At 36.6% G+C, this 19,290-nt stretch overlaps 1 protein-coding gene across 1 annotated transcript in view; it reads right to left on the bottom strand.

Moving 5' to 3' along the window:
• Positions 1-19,290, bottom strand: part of LOC112043235 (facilitated trehalose transporter Tret1) — a 59,694-nt gene that overhangs the window by 11,181 nt on the left and 29,223 nt on the right. The window contains exon 2 of the mRNA XM_024078556.2: positions 1,332-1,402. Within this exon, the coding sequence (XP_023934324.1) occupies positions 1,332-1,402 (71 nt within the window). The remainder of the gene's footprint in view (positions 1-1,331; positions 1,403-19,290) is intronic.

The following is a 19,290-nucleotide window of genomic DNA, read 5'->3' as shown; positions in this document are numbered from 1 at the left end:
TTTTATTTCCTTCGCTCGTCGTTGTTATTATTATTTGTTTATTTAGTTTTTTCCTTTTACTAATATTTAGCTAGTTTTTTATTATTAAGATTTTTTATTTTCTCTAATTTTAGATTGTTAATTTTGAATGTTGTAATCATCTATAATGAGGGAAGAGCGATGGAAGTTGCGACACGGTTTATACTAGTGCAACTTCCATCACATTAATTATTTGGATTTACGCATTTAATTTTTTGGATTAAGTATATTGGATTAAGTATTTCAATTATTTTGATTTTAACACAAAATTATTAAACCGATTTTCATCAAAATGTAATGGGACCAATCGGGAAGTATGCTCTTTCAAACAAAAAACGAATTTATATTATTAAACTAGCGGACCCGGTCAAGCTTCGCTTTGACTTATTTGCACTTCTTACCTATCCCTACTCTAACCCTACCCTACCCCTCCCTACCCCTACTTCTTCTGCTTGACTCTTAAGCATTTGTATGAGAAATAGAAAACGGTTGTTTTTATGGTTTTCCCGGCAATTATTCTAGATTTTCTCACCTTTTAAACCTTCTCTATACCTCCACGAACATTTCAAGACCAAGATGAGATAAATCCGCTCAACCGTTCTCGAGTTTTAGCGAGACTAACGAACAGCAATTCATTTATATATATATAGATTAATTAAATTAGTTAGTAAATTACGAAGTTATGAGGTAAAAAAAATAGAATAACATTGAATTTAAAAAAAACATACGAGCGTTTTTTTTTGATTGAGAACCTCCTAGTTTTTTTTTTGTATTCGGTTGAAAAATATTTTATAAATAATCCAAGGCAACTTCCATTACTAAGACGACTCGAAGTACACCTCATAAATAAATCTGAACGCTTAGGTAAATCAACTACCAGCTTGCTGCTTTAGATCGCAGGGCTAAAAGGCTCTACAGCGAAGTGAAGCAGTGAAACCTCCTTCAACAGAAGGGTATTAAATTAAGAATACAAAACGAGAAACCGATAAAAATATTCTTTAATCTCCCCTTAACTTTATTACAGTCTTTAAAGTTGAAATTGGATGCGTCAGTATCGACATAATCTTGCTATAAAATAAAATAAATGTGGTCGTTGAAGTTACTGTTTCAAATTATTACTCACGAACTCAAAGCAATCTACAGAGAGGACATTTCACAAATAGTGACAGAAAGACAGCGTTAAATTAAATCATTTATCGAAACCAACGTAGGTACACTCGACAATAATAAAGTTGAACAGAACTGCAAAGTGAGGAAAGTTAAAAAAGAAACAAAGAGATCTATCTCGCTAAACTGGGTTAAGTAAGACTTACAGACTGTGGCAGCAACTAATCTTCTCACTGAACCGCGCCATCGTTTCGAAGCTGTTCTTTCTATGCGATTTCTGGAACGAAATAAAAATAAAAGTTTATTTTCGAGAAACTATTTAGATTAACTGGAAGCCTCAATCCACGTATTATGTACAGACGCCCCGCGGTTTCCCCCGGGAATACGGGGATGAAAATATAGCCTGTGACACTCATAAATAACGTGGCTTTCTATTGGTAAGACAATTTCCAAAGTTGGTTCAGTAGATCCAGAGATTGCCCTTCACAATAGTACAAACTTTACCTGTTTATAATACTAGTATGGACTAATATGGATTCTACTCCGAGCTAGTTTTGTTTACATACCTACATTTTAAGTCATTTAATGCATCAGTCGCCCCTAATTGCTTAATTTAACGCATCAATGCAGTTTGAAGCGTGATCAAGGTTCACAACCTAGATTATACGTTATAGAACATTCATCTATACTAATATTATAAAGAGGTAAAGTTTGTAAGTTTGTAAGTTTGTCACATTTTTTAAATGGGGTAATCTTCGGAACTACTGGTCCGATTTTAAAAATTCTTTCACCAGTAGAATGCTACATTATCGGGGAGTGCTATAGGTTATATTTTATATTGTTATCATATATATTAGCCGAGTTATCACAGTTTTTGTCATACAGGTCGGAACGAAAATCCTCTTATACAGACTTATTCGCATGCGCTGCCTTAACTATTGTGTAAAATTGAAATTAATATATGGAGACTTTATGTATCTTTAAAAGTTCTACAAAAAAGTCCGCGACACCATATATCTATCTTCTATATATTAGCTGATATATAGAAGAAAAAAGGCCTTTTGTGTTTTAAAAATTATTAATTTTATATACTTAGGTTTACGTCATTATTTATACAACTAAACTTTAATCCTTATTAAAATAAATTATTTAATAATCACAAGGGTATTATGGAGATAAGATTTGCCCTTTACAGTATGTTAATTACTTAAATAGTTTCGGAGATAATACAAAATTTCTAAAAGACGCAGAAATTCCACTATATGACGCCCGGCGCTTTCATTTACGTAGTTCCCGTTCCCGTGTGAATATGGGGATCAAACATAGCCTTGGACACTCGCAAATAACGTAGCTTTCTATTGGTAAAACAATTTTCCAAATCGGTCCAGTAGATCCAGAGATTACCTCCTACAACCACACGAACTTTACCTCTTTATATTATTAGCATAGAAGTCTCTATTTCTCTTGGTCATACCACCACTCTCGAAGGACTGGACCGATTTTGCTAAAGGTAGGAGTAAGATAGAGAAGTTACAGGGTAGGTTAGGGTACGGGTAGGGAAGCGTAGGGGTAGTGTTGGGGTAGGGTAGGTTTAGGGCCGGGTTTAGGGTAGTGGTAGGGTCGGGGTAGAGGTAGGGTAGTGGTAGGGTAGAGGTACGGGTAGGATAGGGAAGTGGCGGGGTAGGGGTAGGATAGGCGTGAGATAGGGGTACGGGTGGGATAGGGGTAGGAAAGGGATAGGGTACGGGGAGGGTACGGGTAGGATTGGGGTAGGGTATAGGTAAGGTAGGGGTAGGGTAGGGGTAAGGTTGGGGCAGTGGTAGGGTTGGGGTAGTGATAGGGTAGGGGTAGGGTAGGGGTAGGGTAGGTTAGGTTAGGTTAGGGGGTAGTAGTAAAATTGACATCGAATTTTATGCAGACGAAGTCGCGGGCGTCCGCTAGTTTCATATAATACACTGACATCGAGGCCAAAATTAAAGCAATTTTCAGTTCACTGATATGAAAAGTGATTGGTAATTTGGCCGAGACTTTTAGATCACTTTTCTTTTAAATGTAAGAAAACTATCACGTTTTATATTAAAAAACAAAACTAATTAATTACTAGTAACTACGAGTATTAATGTGGCTTGAATAGAGGCGATGAGAAAGTAGGTTGACGTACAAAACAAAGAAGATCGTGTATCAATAACAACCACAATAGAGATTTATAGAACCTTGTTTCTGCAGGGTTATTATGTAACTCAGTGTAACATTCAACCTCTCACTACATCGTTTTTCATCGTATTTTCGGCATTTCTTGATTTGGTCGCCGAGCTCTAAGCCCGAGGTAAAAGCTATACAATAGCTTGGAAATTATAATTGAAAACTGGCTAAATGCGAAGCCTTAATGAAAAAAATCTTGAATTAAATTTTCGTAGCATAGCCATAAATCCATCGCGTTTCCTTGCATGACTTTGGGTATGAAATTCTCAACATGTCACCTCGACCAAATCGCCGCCATAAACTAGAAATATTATTACTTATGATGCATTGGCTTCACTGAGTGTTGCATAAAATTTCCTTACCTAATGCCTCATGAATCTAACATGAGGCATGCATTACGACTCTACCATTTGTTGAAACGGTATGCATCTGAATCTGTCCGAAATTGAAGTCGTTTATGGTATGCACGTATGCGGAGTACGCGCAGAATTTAATCTACATTCTTTGCTATCTAGCATAATTATTTCACTCTTTGAAGATACGTCTCACAGGGAGAGGTAGATATCAGTTATGAATCTACTAATCAGTGGCAGAGCTACCGTCTTAAGTGTGAAAGCAAAAATAATTGGTAAAATGTAATGTACAATCTTACTTGACTTGGCTTGTCCAAGGCTTGAACACAAACATCTTAAAGATTAAGTTACTCTCACTATCATATTATTTTAAGCAAGCATGTTTGTTCCTTTTGTGAGAAATCTTTACTGGGCGCCCCAGCAAATTTTGATACAGGGCAAGCTAAGCCATTGCTACCAATGCATAAGTTTAAGCAATGTGTTAAAAAACATTTACTTAGTCAAGCTTACTATGGTGTATTGACAATTTTTGAATTATATGTAATTTATATTAATTAATTCTATTTGCTGTTTAACTTACCTACCTACATTAGGATCTAATTAAAAAAAAACAATGAAAGTCTAAAAGTTTTTTTTTTCTAATGGCAAAAGGATTTTGGAAAATTTAATAAGTTTTACAATAATATTAAAACTACGTACCTACATATCTATAACTACATATTAGTCTAAAAGTTGATTTTGAATCGTCACTAAATTATTTTTTTATCCTAAGAAATATGGATATTTTAAATTCGTAATCGCAAAATTAAAGCTTTCAGGGCTTCAAATGCAGAGCGCATTTTTGACAACATACTCAGCCAGATATAACAAAACAGGCATCCCCAGTGGAGTTGTAGATTTCACTGAAGTTGAAACACTACATTTTGCTCATGACTGTAGGTATGGCTATTCACTATGCGGGGTTAGGTTAGGTTATTTAAAATTATATAACTTTAACTTCCTCGTTGGTCCAGTGGTGAGTGGCTTCGAATTACGAGGTCCTGGGTTCGGGCCCTGGATCGGATTATGAAAATACCTAAGTTACTGAAATTTTCTTATTTCTAAGATATTCTCAGTAATAATCCTCAGCCCTGAGTTGGGAAGTTGGTGCTGCTAGCCACAGTGCTGAGGCACGTTAAGCCCAGAAACTATCATTAACATCTGATGGCTGATAACTCTAACTAATCCCACCAACCCGTATTGAAGGAGCGTGATGGGTTTAAGCTCCATATCCCCTTCCCTATAAAGACGTAGGCTTACAATATACTCATAATGATGTATTTATACAAGATGAAATGATTTAAAAGTATACATTTAACTAGAAAGTATTTTACTCTTAAAGCTGTAAATCTTGGCGGCATGATGAAGTTGAGAGTAAGCAACTTTTACGAGCTATAATACAAAAAGTTCTACAACGAAAATTTCTGACAGCGCTTTTAATATAGGGCATGCGATAGGAACAAGGAGAAGAGAGAATGAAAATTACTTTATGAACTTAATATTAATTAATTTTGCAACAACATATATTGTACGAAAAAGAATTTACCTAGCTTTTTGGTTATTTTTATAGTAGTACTAGCGGATGCCCGCGACTTCGTTCGCGTGAAACTCGATGTGAACGTTCAACTACCTCTACCCTACCTCTACCCTACCCCTACCCTACCCCACCCCTACCCTACCCCTATCCTAAAAATTCTCTGGTATGCAGGTTTCCTCACGATGTTTTTCCTTCACCTTTTGAGACACGTGATATTTATTTCTTAAAATGCACACAACTGAAAAGTTGGAGGTGTATGCCCCGGACCGGACTCGAACCTATGCCATCTGAGTAAAGAGGTCATATCCACTGGGCTATCACGTCTGCTTTTATAATATTAGTATAGATAAAATAAAACATTTCCATATCTATACAATCGTTTGAGTTTTCAATCAATCAACACCGAGTGATCGACAAATAGATTACTTTTTATCGAGAAGACACACAAACATTAAAAAAGCTTTTAAAACTCCAACATTTTAACTGAAGCGGATAGCAGTGTATTGCAATATATACCTAGGTATAGTGTTTCGCTGCGGCTCAACGCATTTGTCGAAACTTTTTTTAAAAGATAGCAACTGGCAGTCCATTTAGGTGCTTTTCGTGTATCAGGCTTTACAAAATAATTGTGTATTGTATGATTGAAAATGACTTAGATGTATATACTGTGTTTATCGCATGAATTATGTGATAAATGTCGATAACAGATTATGAATAATACAGCATTCAGTTATGCTTTAAAATAATGCTTTATAGCATTATTTTCAAGTGTAACTGAAAGCTGCATTATTTCTATTATTTATTTATTTGCATTTTTTTTATTTATTTATTTGTTCTAACCGAAAATACACCTACACTTTTTTTGTCATTGAAGGTAATGTGTTTGAAAGGTTAAGTTCATATTAAAAATTCTTATAACCAGATTACATTTGTCTAGTTAGTATCTGTCTTAATATACAAAAGCGAAAGGTAACATCACGATAACATCTCAAATTCCGCTTGACGTACTAAATTGAAATTTGGCAGGGAGGTAGCTCATAGTTAGTAGACGTCCGCTAAAGTACGGATTTAGCGAGAGGGCCTAATTAAGGAGGTCCTAGGGCGGATGAAGTCGCAGGCATCTGTTTTGTACTCCATCATTAAGTTCAAAGCAAATTGTAACAAATGGAAAAAACTGACACACAAGTGTTGCTATACGGCGTAAACATTTAGACATACTGAACCCTAAAAGTTATTTTTACCCTAGAATAGGTTTCTAACATAAAATTAAATTAACCATGTTCTTTTGTTACGAACATAACGCCTTGTTTCAAGTAAGATCGCGTGCAAGCTGTCAGTAAGGACAGGTAGTCGTTTAGTAGCTAAAAGTGCATTTTATGCAAAACTTTGCTAACTGCAAGCACCTTAGAATAAAGTATTGCCAACATTCTTCTTCACGGTACTATAAAAATGTAGAATATATTCATTCGCGTTCTAAATAAACATGTTTTACAGTATCATTATCAGTCTAATTGAATAGCATACTACTTACATACATAAAGCCTTGCAGAAGGTTCTGGAAATAGCTGTCTTCCCAAAGGGAATTTGAAGCTTCGTGGGTATACCACGAAGCTCCGACGACGGCCTCCGTGGCGCAGTGGTATGAGCGGTGGATTTATAAGACGGAGGTCCTGAGTTCGATCCCCGGCTGGGCCGATTGCGGTTTTCTTAATTGGTCCAGGTTTAACTGGTGTGAGGCTTTGGCCTTGGCAAGTTAACACCCTACTAGCAAAGACGTACCCCCAAGCGATTTAGCGTTCCGGTACGATGTCGTGTAGAAACCGAAAGGGGTGTGGATTTTCATCCTCCTCCTAACAAATTAGCCCGCCTCCATCTTAGATTGCATCACCACTTACCATCAGGTGAGATGTAGTCAAGGGCTAACTTGTGTAGAATAAAACAAAGACGTATTGCCGCGTGACGATATGTCATGTAGAAACCGATGGGTGGAGGATTTTCATCCTCATCCTGACAAGTTAACACCATTTTTTCATCTTATATTGCATCGTAAATTATCATCAGGTGAAATTGCAATGTAAAGAATTAAAAAAAACAACAAAAAAAACTGTCAGATTATCCCATCTTCGGCGTCCGAAAAACCACTTGCAAGTAGTTAAATCTCTTGCGCGAAAACGGAACAATGAAGATCGATCTTGACTTGGTAAGTTCATTTGATCGTTTAATAATACCCGAATCCGACGGCTCAACGCTTTGCCCTCCGACGAGGATTTAAGACCATAATCTTTCCAACTCAGACTTTATACTGATAATTTGTTAGAGTAAAGAATATCTTAGTATTTTATAGTCTGGCACAGGATTTCAACTCAGGACCTCATCAGATCTAAAACCAACTAAACACTGGACCGTTTGCTAGGCAGACTGTTTGTCATAGGTACTCACAGTGGCGTGCACAAGGTTGTCAACTAGGTTAGGCACTATACGTAATGATTGTACAAAACTAAAGGAATATAAGGAATAATAGTTTTCAATAAGAAAAAAATATATTTCGTGACTATCTTGCAGATGATTTTTTATTTTAATGATTAATTAAAAATTAAAAAACTTTTCACCGTTATGTTTAATTTTTTTTTTTTTTTTAATCAATGTACCTACCTAATTAGTTTTAATTTTGTTCTTATTTTGTAATAGTTAACATAGGATGTTGAACTGTGTGCGTGGCGGCACCTAAACTGGTGAAAAATCAGTGCTGCATCCTTTTTTATTGAAAGTATGCGACAAAATGCTGAGTTGGGATCTTTAGCTAGGATATGCCACATATTGCAAGTCATTCTTCTTTTATTGCTCCACTGTTTGCGTGGAATAATCTAGAATTTCAGAATGTAATATGTGGCATTGCTTAAAAATAAAGATCTTTCTTTCTTTTCTATCTTAAAGGATTCCTTCAAAATACAGGTTGCATAGAGAAGCATTTATCTTCGATAGCAACTCTTCCGAGAGGTTCTGGAATTAAATTTGACTCCCAGATCAATGAAATTTAGAATCAGTCAAGGATATCTACTGAATAAACTTTACCCTTTCCAAGTTAGCGCCACCATCTCTACTGCATCGTATATTTAGATTTTGAGTCGACCGTCATAATAAATTAAATTACCAACTGAACTGAAATGTACATTTCGCTTAAATTCCTAGAAGTACGTAATTTACGTAAATAACTTTCCAATTAAATGGCATTTTGTTTTTACGGAAATAATAACTTTCCAATTAAATGGCATTTTGTTTTTACGGAAATAATAACGGGCATTAAAAATAATAATTAAGGTTTTTGTTGTATTTATGCAAGTAAATCCTCATCAATATCTTCTTGATACGTTGTGGTATGAGGCAAGAAAAAGAAAAACCCCATGATATTCCATCGCCTGGTGAATGAGTCCCAGGCAACGATTTTAAACTCTTATTTATATTACGTGCCAACAAAATCACCGCAAAAAGTGATCCGAATTTATCCACTGAGCACCCACCATGTTTTTTTATTATTATTCTTTACAAGTTAGTCCGCTAGTAGAATAAAATATTTGGATCCAGGAACGCTTTTGTATACAAACTTCCGTGAAGTTTATCTTGATCATGTGTAGTCCTAACTATAGAAGTCAGCATTATAACAAAGCAACAGTAGAACACGCGATAGATTTAATTTAAACAAGTATATGACTTTTAATTAATTAAATAAATAAATAATCAATTTAAATGCTCCCCAATTCTCCAGGATGTTTAACAGTTTGAGTTTTGGCGTTATAGGTGAGTTGAGGTCTTGAGATGAACCGCTGAGATAAAAGTTGACCGCCCAACTTTGCTTTCGTCTGAAATCAACTTTCAACTAAAACTATGCTCGACTTCTATCTAGAATATTATTTACTAAATACGTTTAAATATTTAGCTAGAGCTTAACAAAAGAAAACATTTCAAGGTTTGTTAAACTGAATAAACATGTTTGAGAGCTTGAGTTATGTGTTACAGCTATTCGTCGACGGCAGAGTTAAAATTATGCAACGAATTTGACGAGTAAAGCGGTGGGATTAACATTGTTTAATATAAGTCCTTTATTTTCACCTCGACACTTGAGTCTTGCAGAGTGATGAAAATAAGCTAAAGATAAATGTTACTCCTACATCATGTTTCAAGGACAAAAGCACGTAAAGAGCTTTCTAAATAAATAATTATCTACCAGGTAAATCTTTGTATGAACCAGTTTTATACTGGTATCTTAAGTCCCTGATTTTGTCGTTTCTTTGAGTCCAAAACATTCGTTTTACAATCTTATCTTATCTTTCGTTCGACGCTCTCTTTAATAGATTTTTTTTTGTTCAACGTAAAAAGAAGGAAATTCACAGTTCAGGTTTATATATCTACTCGTATATCATTTCATAGGCTTTTCAAACACCGAGGTCTCAAGACACTTGCGGCAATTAAACAATTCATAATAATTTACAGTACTATTTTATTACAATTATTACTTATTATTGAGCCGTGATAGCCCAGTGGATATGACGTCTGCCTTCGATTTCGAAGGGTGTGTGTACGAATCCGGTCCGAAACATGCACCTCCAACTTTTCAGTTGTGTGTGTCATTTTAAGAAATTATATATCACGTGTCTCAGACGGTGTGTGTGAAGTCTGCCAATCCGCATTGACTGACTATTCTGAAGTGACTATTGGCCTAACCACTCTCATTCTGAGAGGAGACTCGAGCTCATCAGTGAGCCGAATATGGGTTGATAATGATGATTATATTACAATATATTATTACAAATCACTTACAGACACGGCTAAGCTATAGTTAGTTTTAAGCGATCAGCCTCTGCATTCTGTAAAGTTACAGCGATGTGACATCGCTCATTTCCATGGCAACTACGTTGTTAGTGGCATTTTATTTTTGGCATTCCATAGAAATAAAGTTCAAATTCTAATAAAACTTGTTTAAGGCGAATATTACATCGACGAGTATAAAATAGCGGAATCACACCCCAGAACTTACTTGAGAAGAAACACGACTCATGAGACTACAATCAATATTTAAAAGCTATAAATGCCTTTGTAATATACGGCTATTTGGACCGGGGTCCATACATTTTTGATACACTTAATCTTATCGATTCCAATAAGGTACAAGGACATAACTTAGTGGAAATCAATACCTTTTGGTCGGACCCGTAGTAACATCCGATGTGGGATGTGAGTAGCGTTACCAGGCGTCTGGATAAAGCCGGACATATGATTGCCTGTCCGGATAAAATTAGCTTTGCGACCAGTTATATCAGTAAGGGTAAATATTTTGTTTTAGTCGTTTGTTTTTTTGACGGCCTCTGTGCGCAGTGGTAAACGCGGTGAATTTACAAGACGGAGGTCCTGGGTTCGATCCCCGGCTGGGCCAATTGAGGTTTTCTTAATTGGTTTAGGTTTGGCTGGTGGGAGGTTTCGGCCGTGGCTAGTTACCACCCTACCGACAACGACGTACCGTCAAGCGATTTACCGTTTCGGTACGATGTCGTGTAGAAACCGAAAGGGGTGTGGTTTTTCATCCTCCTCTTATCAAGTTAGCCCGCTTCCATTTTAGATTGCACTAACAGGGGCTAACTTGTGAATAATAAAAAAAATCCTGTTAATACTGAGACAAAATCCTCAGTAGGGTGTCCGACCCAAATTTCCGACCAAACTGGCTGGTTTGTCCGGCTATTAGGTTTAGCGACCTGGCTTCCCTAGATGTGATGTATGCACATCACGTCTCTCTTACATTTTCGCTGTATGTTACATAGCACCTTGTATGTGATATATTTGCCTCATACCACTAGGTACCATCATTTCTGAAATTCAGTAATTGGATACTGTTGGAAGATTCGTTTTCCTTAACAAATTTCTTTCACTACGAGTCGTCTGGAAGAGATCGACTGTAGCAATAAAACCCTATTTGTTTCCTCTTGTTTGTATTACTTTTTGTTGTTTTCTTTAACCAACTTCAAAAAAAGGAGGAGGTTTTGAATTTAACGCGAATGTTATTTTTTTTCAATTTTTGTTACCTCATAACTTCATCATTTCTTTTTTTTTTTTTTTTATTCTTTACAAGTTAGCCCTTGACTACAATCTCACCTGATGGTAAGTGATGATGCAGCCTAAGATGGAAGCGGGCTAACTTGTTAGGAGGAGGATGAAAATCCAGACCCCTTTTCGATTTCTACACGACATCGTACCGGAACGCTAAATCGCTTGGCGGTACGTCTTTGCCGGTAGGGTGGTAACTAGCCACGGCCGAAGCCTCCCACCAGCCAGACCTAGACCAATTAAGAAAATCTCAATCGGCCCAGCCGGGGATCGAACCCAGGACCTTCGTCTTGTAAATCCACCGCGCATACCACTGCGCCACGGAGGTCGTCAAACCAATTTCTTAACCAATTTTGAATTTTTTCTTTTGTTTGAAAGAAGTGTACTTCCAGATCGGTCATATTTCATTTTCATTAAAATCGGTTAAGTAGTTCTGTGTTAAACTGAAATTAACGAAATTGCCCGTAAGGTGCTTTTATTACTTATGCTTTTTTTTTTTTTTATTCTTTACAAGTTAGCCCTTGACTACAATCTCACCTGATGGTAAGTGATGATGCAGTCTAAGATGAAAGCGGGCTAACTTGTTCGGAGGAGGATGAAAATCCACACCCCTTTCGGTTTCTACACGGCATCGTACCGGAACGCTAAATCGCTTGGCGGTACGTCTTTGCCGGTAGGGTGGTAACTAGCCACGGCCGAAGCCTCCCACCATGCTAGGACACACTAAAAACAAAAAAATAAAGTAAAAAAGCGAAATATAACATCGTATATCATGATCACTTTGAAGGCAACACAGTGATGCATTAACTCAAGTCGTTTAAATCATAAAGTTGTAGGATTTTCAGACAGTTCTTTCCCGTGGTTCTTTCAGAAACGGCTTTAATTAATACGCCGGCTTGGCATCGCCTTCAATGTGATCAGTAGGTAGCACATACGGTGTTATTTTCGCTTTTTAGATTTATTTTTTGAAGTCGGTTAAATTTTTTGTTAAAACATATTGCTTTCAATGAGTTATCTTTAGTATTATTTAGGTAGGTAATATAACTTTTGTACCATTATTATGTGCTATGCTAACTTGAAAGTAATTACTACAAGAAATTAGTTTTATATTTGTGCTATCTGTCTGTAAATCAAAGGAATAAAATACAAAATATATAGTTAGGTACATTAATTACTTTTACAGTATTTTTTATCGTTGTTTGTAGTTTCTAAGATTGCCTACTTTGTTTTTATTTACTATTTATTAGTTTAACGAGAATTTTTATTTTCTTAAAATATGCATAATCTGTACAAAATTATTAAACAAACACAGGTTTTAATATGTTCATTCTAGTTCCTGAAATTATTTCTGAGGTCACCGCCCCAACCACTGGGCTTAAAGTGGATCGACCTATTTTTCGTTGATTGAAGGGATCCCAAATTCTCGTACAAAAAATATCCGACGTTTTGCACAACTCATTATATGGGTATCTATAGTGTTACATTTTTCTTGTACCTATTTAACTTTCCGTGTGAGAATATTGTGTGGGTCAAAAAATCTTGGAAGTTTAATTAGAGCCACTTCCAAACGTTCGATTAGACTCACATCTCTTTTAAGTAACATGCTAACTAACTAACTAAGCAAGTGACTAAAAGCCTCATATTTTCTATAAAGAACGGGTGAAATATAAAGCAGCTCTAGAATCCTACCAAACGGCTAGGAAGGAAGAACAAGAAAGAAGGAAAAGCAGGAAGGCAGAGAAGTGAGTGTTATCTTCTCATTAGAGGAATTCCTTATCCCTACTATGCTTGGAGATTTTCTGACTGCAACACGATGATCCGAGACCTGGGTCGCTAACTGTGGCCCTCATAAAAAGGCTCAAAGTCACTCAGCGGGCGATGGAGCGAGCTATGCTTGGGGTTTCTCTGCGTGATCGAATCAGAAATGAGGAGATCCGTAGAAGAACCAAAGTCACTGATATAGCTCAGCGAGTTGCGAAGCTGAAGTGGCAATGGGCAGGCCACATAGTTCGAAGAGCCGATGAACGTTGGGGTCCCAAGGAGCTGGAATTGCGACCCCGCACCCGGAAAGCGCAGTGTTGGTTGACACCCACTAGGTGGATCGAGGACATCAAGCGGGTTGCAGTGAGCGGCTGAATACTCGCAACTCGAGACCGTTTTGTTTGGAAGTTCACGATGACACGATGATCATGACACTCGCTAAGATTTTCGTCTCCCATGGAGATACGGAAAATCGTAAAAAGTAAGTAAAAGTACCATCTAAATAATATAATACACTAGTGACCTGGTCAAGCTTCGCTTAATATTTTATGAAGAGATCCGTTTGTAAAATATTAAGCTTTTAAGAGCTAATTTTTGTTAGAGTCAAGTGTCCCACCCTCTATGGATACGTGAATAAATTCACGAAAGTAGGATACTTATACATAATTATAATGATGACTGTTTATACTATTATAATTAACAATTGTTATATTTTAAAGAGATCGACCAACTTAAAAAACGTAATTGGAAATCGAAAATTGACTACTAGTTCCTTGTTACATACAATTGATACATTTCAGAAGTACTAAGTATATTTATTATGCGGGATACTAGATACAATGTTGTTAGATGTTATCGAAATGATGACAAAAGTGTTCCTACTCAAACACACAAGGGTTCTCTACTCTGTTCGTAGTTTCCATTCAGTTTTGTTCCACAAAAAGCGCTGCGCTAGTGCTACGAATGAAGTGTTGGATTCAGGGCCAAATCCATCTTTGGTTTGGGCATCAACAGAAAAAGCTTTTTTTCTGTCGAGAACTTTTAGAGTAGTTTTTTTTCTGCTGTTGTTTGTAGTTTTCATGAGTGCCTACTTTATTCTTATTTATTAGTTTTGACGAGAATTTTTATTTTTTTCTTGAAATGTTTGAAATTTTACTCATCAATACCGAACACAATGGTCTCTAATTGGTTTTTATATTGGACTAGAGTTTCACCCGCGTGGTTCCCGTTCCCGTAAGAGTACGGGGATAATATATAGCCTATAGCCTTCCCCGATAAACGTAAACCGTCGAGGAGTTCCCTGAACTGTCCTCGTCTTCGTCACCCATCTAGGTGGAAAGTTCTTATCAAGCCCAAACAAAAGGTAAATGTTGTAAATCGTTGACGAGTTCCATCGTCTGTGCTTCAGTTCCATCATCAGACCTAAGAGACCTAATGAAAAAATTAATAAACGCACTAGTCATCTCTACGATTTTCAAAAGTTCCCCTCGATTTCTCCAGGATGCCATCATCAGATTCTGACATAAAAAAATGGGGCCACCCTTCCAAACGAAAAAAGAATTTTCAAAATCGGTTCACAAATGACGGAAACATCGCTGATCATACATAAAAGAAAACATACGTACAGTCGAACGTAGAACCTCCTCTTTTTTGGAAGGTTATCTATGTCTCATTCGTTGTCTGATTCGTTGTCGTGTGAATTAAAAGGTAGATTTATGAAACCGTATGTTACTCGTGAATATCAAATAAGTACGAGTATTAAAAAAAATTAAATTGCTTTAAACATTTGCTGTAGCGCTATTATAATGTTCTACAAAGCATGCAATTATTTATATTTTCATTTGTTTGTATACCACACTTTCCTATAGCACTTGATCTTCAGAAATGCTGACGTTGTTTGCATGGAGTAGGTACCAAACGGATTCAAGGTCAATCTCGACGTAAGTGCTGAAAAGTGAGGCCATCGAAATGTGCATTTTGCCATGCAATCGATAGTTTTTAAGTGCCACGTTAACCGAGAATTTCAAAGACTTGTTTTTCATTAAATTTCGCATTTTATCGCATTAACAATCCAGAAATCCATTGCCTTAGAAGGAAAGTTTGCGAGAGTTAGATATTCCTCATTTTACTTAAGCTGAAAGTTTGTTAGTCCATCCATGACACTAATAATATGATTAGTCTATACCTATGGATATATGGATATGACCTCTGCCTTTGATTCCGGTCCGGGGCATGCACCTCCAACAGTTATGTGCATTTTAAGAAATTAAATATCACGAGTCTCAAACTGTGAAGGAAAAACATCGTGAGGAAATGTGGATACCTGATAATTTTCTTAATTCTCTACGCGTGTGAAAGTCTGCCATACGCATTAGGCCAGTGTAGTGGACTATTGGCCTAACCCCTCTAATTCTGAGAGGAGGTTCGAGCTCAGCAGTGAGCCGAATAAGGCTTGATTTTGTTTTTAATTCGCACCTACTTCCCTAGGGTAGTATTAATTGACTAGTTTTCAGCTTTTATAGAATAACAAAGATCTGGGTGTAACAGGCTTTTATTCCATTTTAGATTCAAGAAAGTTATCACTAGTTTCAATTTATTCACAGCATAAATCTGTCTTAATTTAAAAGTAGTAAAGCGGATTACTGGAAAAGCTACTTTGCTATGCACTCAGAACGACTGTATCCACTCAAAACAGACAAGAGGCACTCTAATTTCAATACTGTATAGTAGAAGATGCATTCGTGTGAATCCAGCGTCGAATTCAAGGCTGGAGGGATATTCTGTCACGATGTTTTGTTAACTCGCAAACGCGAGTTTCGGATTCACCTCTATCTTTCTCTTTCTATAGTATCATGTTAGACAGAAAGAGATAGAGGTGAACTCGAAACTCGCACTTGCGAGTTATACTAAAAACAGTTACAGAATTACCTCCAGCCGGTCAATTCACTAACTTTCACGTATGTTATTTAAACAGAATTAACATCAAATCAATAACAACCGCTTTCGTATTCCGTAAAGCCCATTGTTAATAAATATCACAATGTCAACTAAGAAAAGTAATCTACCTACTTTATGATATTCACGAAGGTTTTTCAGTAGGTACCGGACTAAATTTTATATCTATATCTAATCTCAATTTTGATCAGCATTATTTATATATTGATTGAATACGAAATAACGTAACTTGAGATTTTCTATCAACAACAAAGCTAGATGGTGAATTTCATCAAAGAAACGTCAACAGCTGGCACTATTTTGGTCTTTATCAACCTATTAAAATAAACATCAAATCAATTGACAAAATGTCATCTACATACTGTATGATATCCACCAGTAAGCACCGGATGACCTTTGTAACATAGAATCTCAATATCGTATAATATGTCCACTAACAAACGTTAAAGTTAGTGAATTAGCCTTCTGCTCTGAGTTACACTGCGAGCATCTGCGACTGAAACTGACAACAGGAACCTTTCCCAGTCGACGTTAGATACATAAACTTTGACGGTTTCCACTTAAACTAAGTTCTCTGAAACCACGTAGAAATAGGTTCGTAAATCGTTACTAATGCACTTAAGTGGTATTTCTTTGATTTAGTGAAATTTTTAAACGTTGTTATTATTTTGACGGCCTCCGTGGCGCAGTGATATGCGCAGTGGATTTACAAGACGGAGGTCCTGGGTTCGATCCCCGGCTGGGCAGACTGAGATTTTCTTAATTTGTCCAGGTCTGGCTGGTGGGAGGCTTCGGCCGTGGCTAGTTACCACCCTACCGGCAAAGACGTACCGCCAAGCGATTTAGCGTTCCGGTACGATGCCGTGTAGAAACCGAAAGGGGTGTGGATTTTCATCCTTCTCCTAACAAGTTAGCCCGCTTCTATCTTAGACTGCATCATCACTTACCGTCAGGTGAGATTGTAGTCAAGGGCTAACTTGTAAAGAATTAAAAAAAAATATATATATATATAAGTACAACATACTTGCACTACAATTTTATTGTCGACATTTTCGTCGATTAAAAATATATAGAGAAATAGAGATTTTAAAAATTTAAAATCTCTATTTCTCTATATCTAATCCAAACACGAAATATGTTTCAAATCTTAATTTTGTCATTAACTACTGAACCGATTTGAAAAATAATTTCACTGTTGGGAAGCTACACTATCCCCGGGTGTACTATATTTTATCCCCGGGTGTACTATATTTTATCCCCGGGTGTACTATATTTTATCCCCGGGTGTACTATATTTTATCCTCGGGTGTACTATATTTTAACCCCGGGTATACTATACCTATTTTATCCCCGGGTGTACTATATTTTATCCCCGGGTGTACTATATTTTATTCCAGGGTATACTATATTTTATCCCCGGGTGTACTATATTTTATCTTCGTATTCCTACGGGAACGGAAACTACGCGGATGAAACCGCGTGTTGTCTGCTGGTGTAAAATAAACTCGAATTGTAAGTTAAAAGCCTCACAACCACGGAATTAATAAAAGCTTCAGCTTTAGCGTTTTTTATGTTTTGTGCTCACAACCAACGATATTTTATACTAGAGATAGGCCACTAGCGCATCAGAACTGATGCGGACAAATGTGCAATTGTCTTACTGTCATTTAGTCGCTTATTAAACAACGATAGTTATTTAAAAAAATGCGTGCGTACAAAGTACACATGTCAGAAGTGAAACTTCTTTGGCGAACTAATTTATAAATCTTGTTTATATTTATACAAATCTAAAACTTTAGATTTCCGAGACTAAGAGGAAGGGAAAAAGGAAGATAGGTTAGGAATTTAATTGTACATTAAAATATAAAAAGTGTTGAAAATTAATGTAAATTATAAATTTATTTTTTTCAATTTATTTCTTTAATATTTACATTGCGCGATTTCTCTCTCTCGTTCAATCTTTCTCACTATAACTCTCTCCCACCTCTCACTCCATAGCACTGTGCGTGATACGACGTTCGCTCTGTCTCACTTTTTCTCTCAATCTTTCTCACTTGCTTGCTCCCTACTCTCACTCCACGGCTAGTTTTTTTTTTTTTTAATATATAATATACTTAATAAATAAATATACTTAAACAATACACATCACTATCTAGCCCCAAAGTAAGCATACAGAGTAGCTTGTGTTATGGGTGCTAAGATAGTTGATATTATAATACATGAATAAATACACACAGACACTGGAAAACACCCATGCTCATCACACAAATATTTTCCAGTTGTGGGAATCGAACCCACGGCCGTGGATGCAGAAAGCAGGGTCACTACCCACTGCGCCACGCGGCTGTCTAGTTGCTTCATGCTACGTTCGCCCTGTCTTACTCTCTCTCTCAATCGATCTCGATCGCTCTCTCACTCTTTTTCGACACTTCCGTTACATAACGGCGTGACGTCACATTTGTAAAAATTTTACCCTCATGCGCCTAAAGAAGTTTCACTTCAACAAATAATACCTAAATATTATCTACAACGAGTTGTGTGTTCAGGAAGTGTAAAACCTATATTTACTTAAATATTATAAGTTCCTATCACATTTGAGGTGATTTTGTAGGGATGTAACATATCATCATTATTATCATGTAACATATCTATAACATAAAATATCGCTGTTCACAATAAACTCACAACCCCTTCAATACAAGCGAAAGTAATAGCGTTCACTGAAGCGTATGATCAATACAATTCAATAATAAAGATATGATCGGCAGTCCTATATGTGAAACACGTATGGAGGTCGAGACACCAATGCAAGTAAATTATAATTTATATGCAATGGTGTATCCGAACAATTCGTAGTCTATATTGGCTTATGAGCAACGTTCTACGCTCATAAGCCAATATAGACTACGAATTGTCTCTGAAACTTAATCTTATTCGGTAACTCATTCACCTAAATGAAAGCCACTGAAATAGTTCTATGTTGAAATGTTTCAAGATTACAGAAAATCAAAGCCATCGAAATCTTTGCATATTTTGTTTTCCATAGCAGATATCATCATCATCATCATTATCAAGCCATATTTAGCTCACTGCTGAGCTCGAGTCTCCTCTCAAAATGAGAGGGGTAAGGCCAATTAGTCCACCATGCTGGCCCAATGCGGATTTACAGACGAAGAGAATTAAGAAAATTCTCTGGTATGCAGGTTTCCTCACGATGTTTTTCCT

This window comes from Bicyclus anynana, chromosome 2, assembly GCF_947172395.1.
Source record: "Bicyclus anynana chromosome 2, ilBicAnyn1.1, whole genome shotgun sequence".
Lineage (NCBI taxonomy): Eukaryota > Metazoa > Arthropoda > Insecta > Lepidoptera > Nymphalidae > Bicyclus > Bicyclus anynana.
The sequence above is the reverse complement of the archived record's forward strand: the minus strand, read 5'-3'. Positions and strand labels throughout refer to the sequence as shown.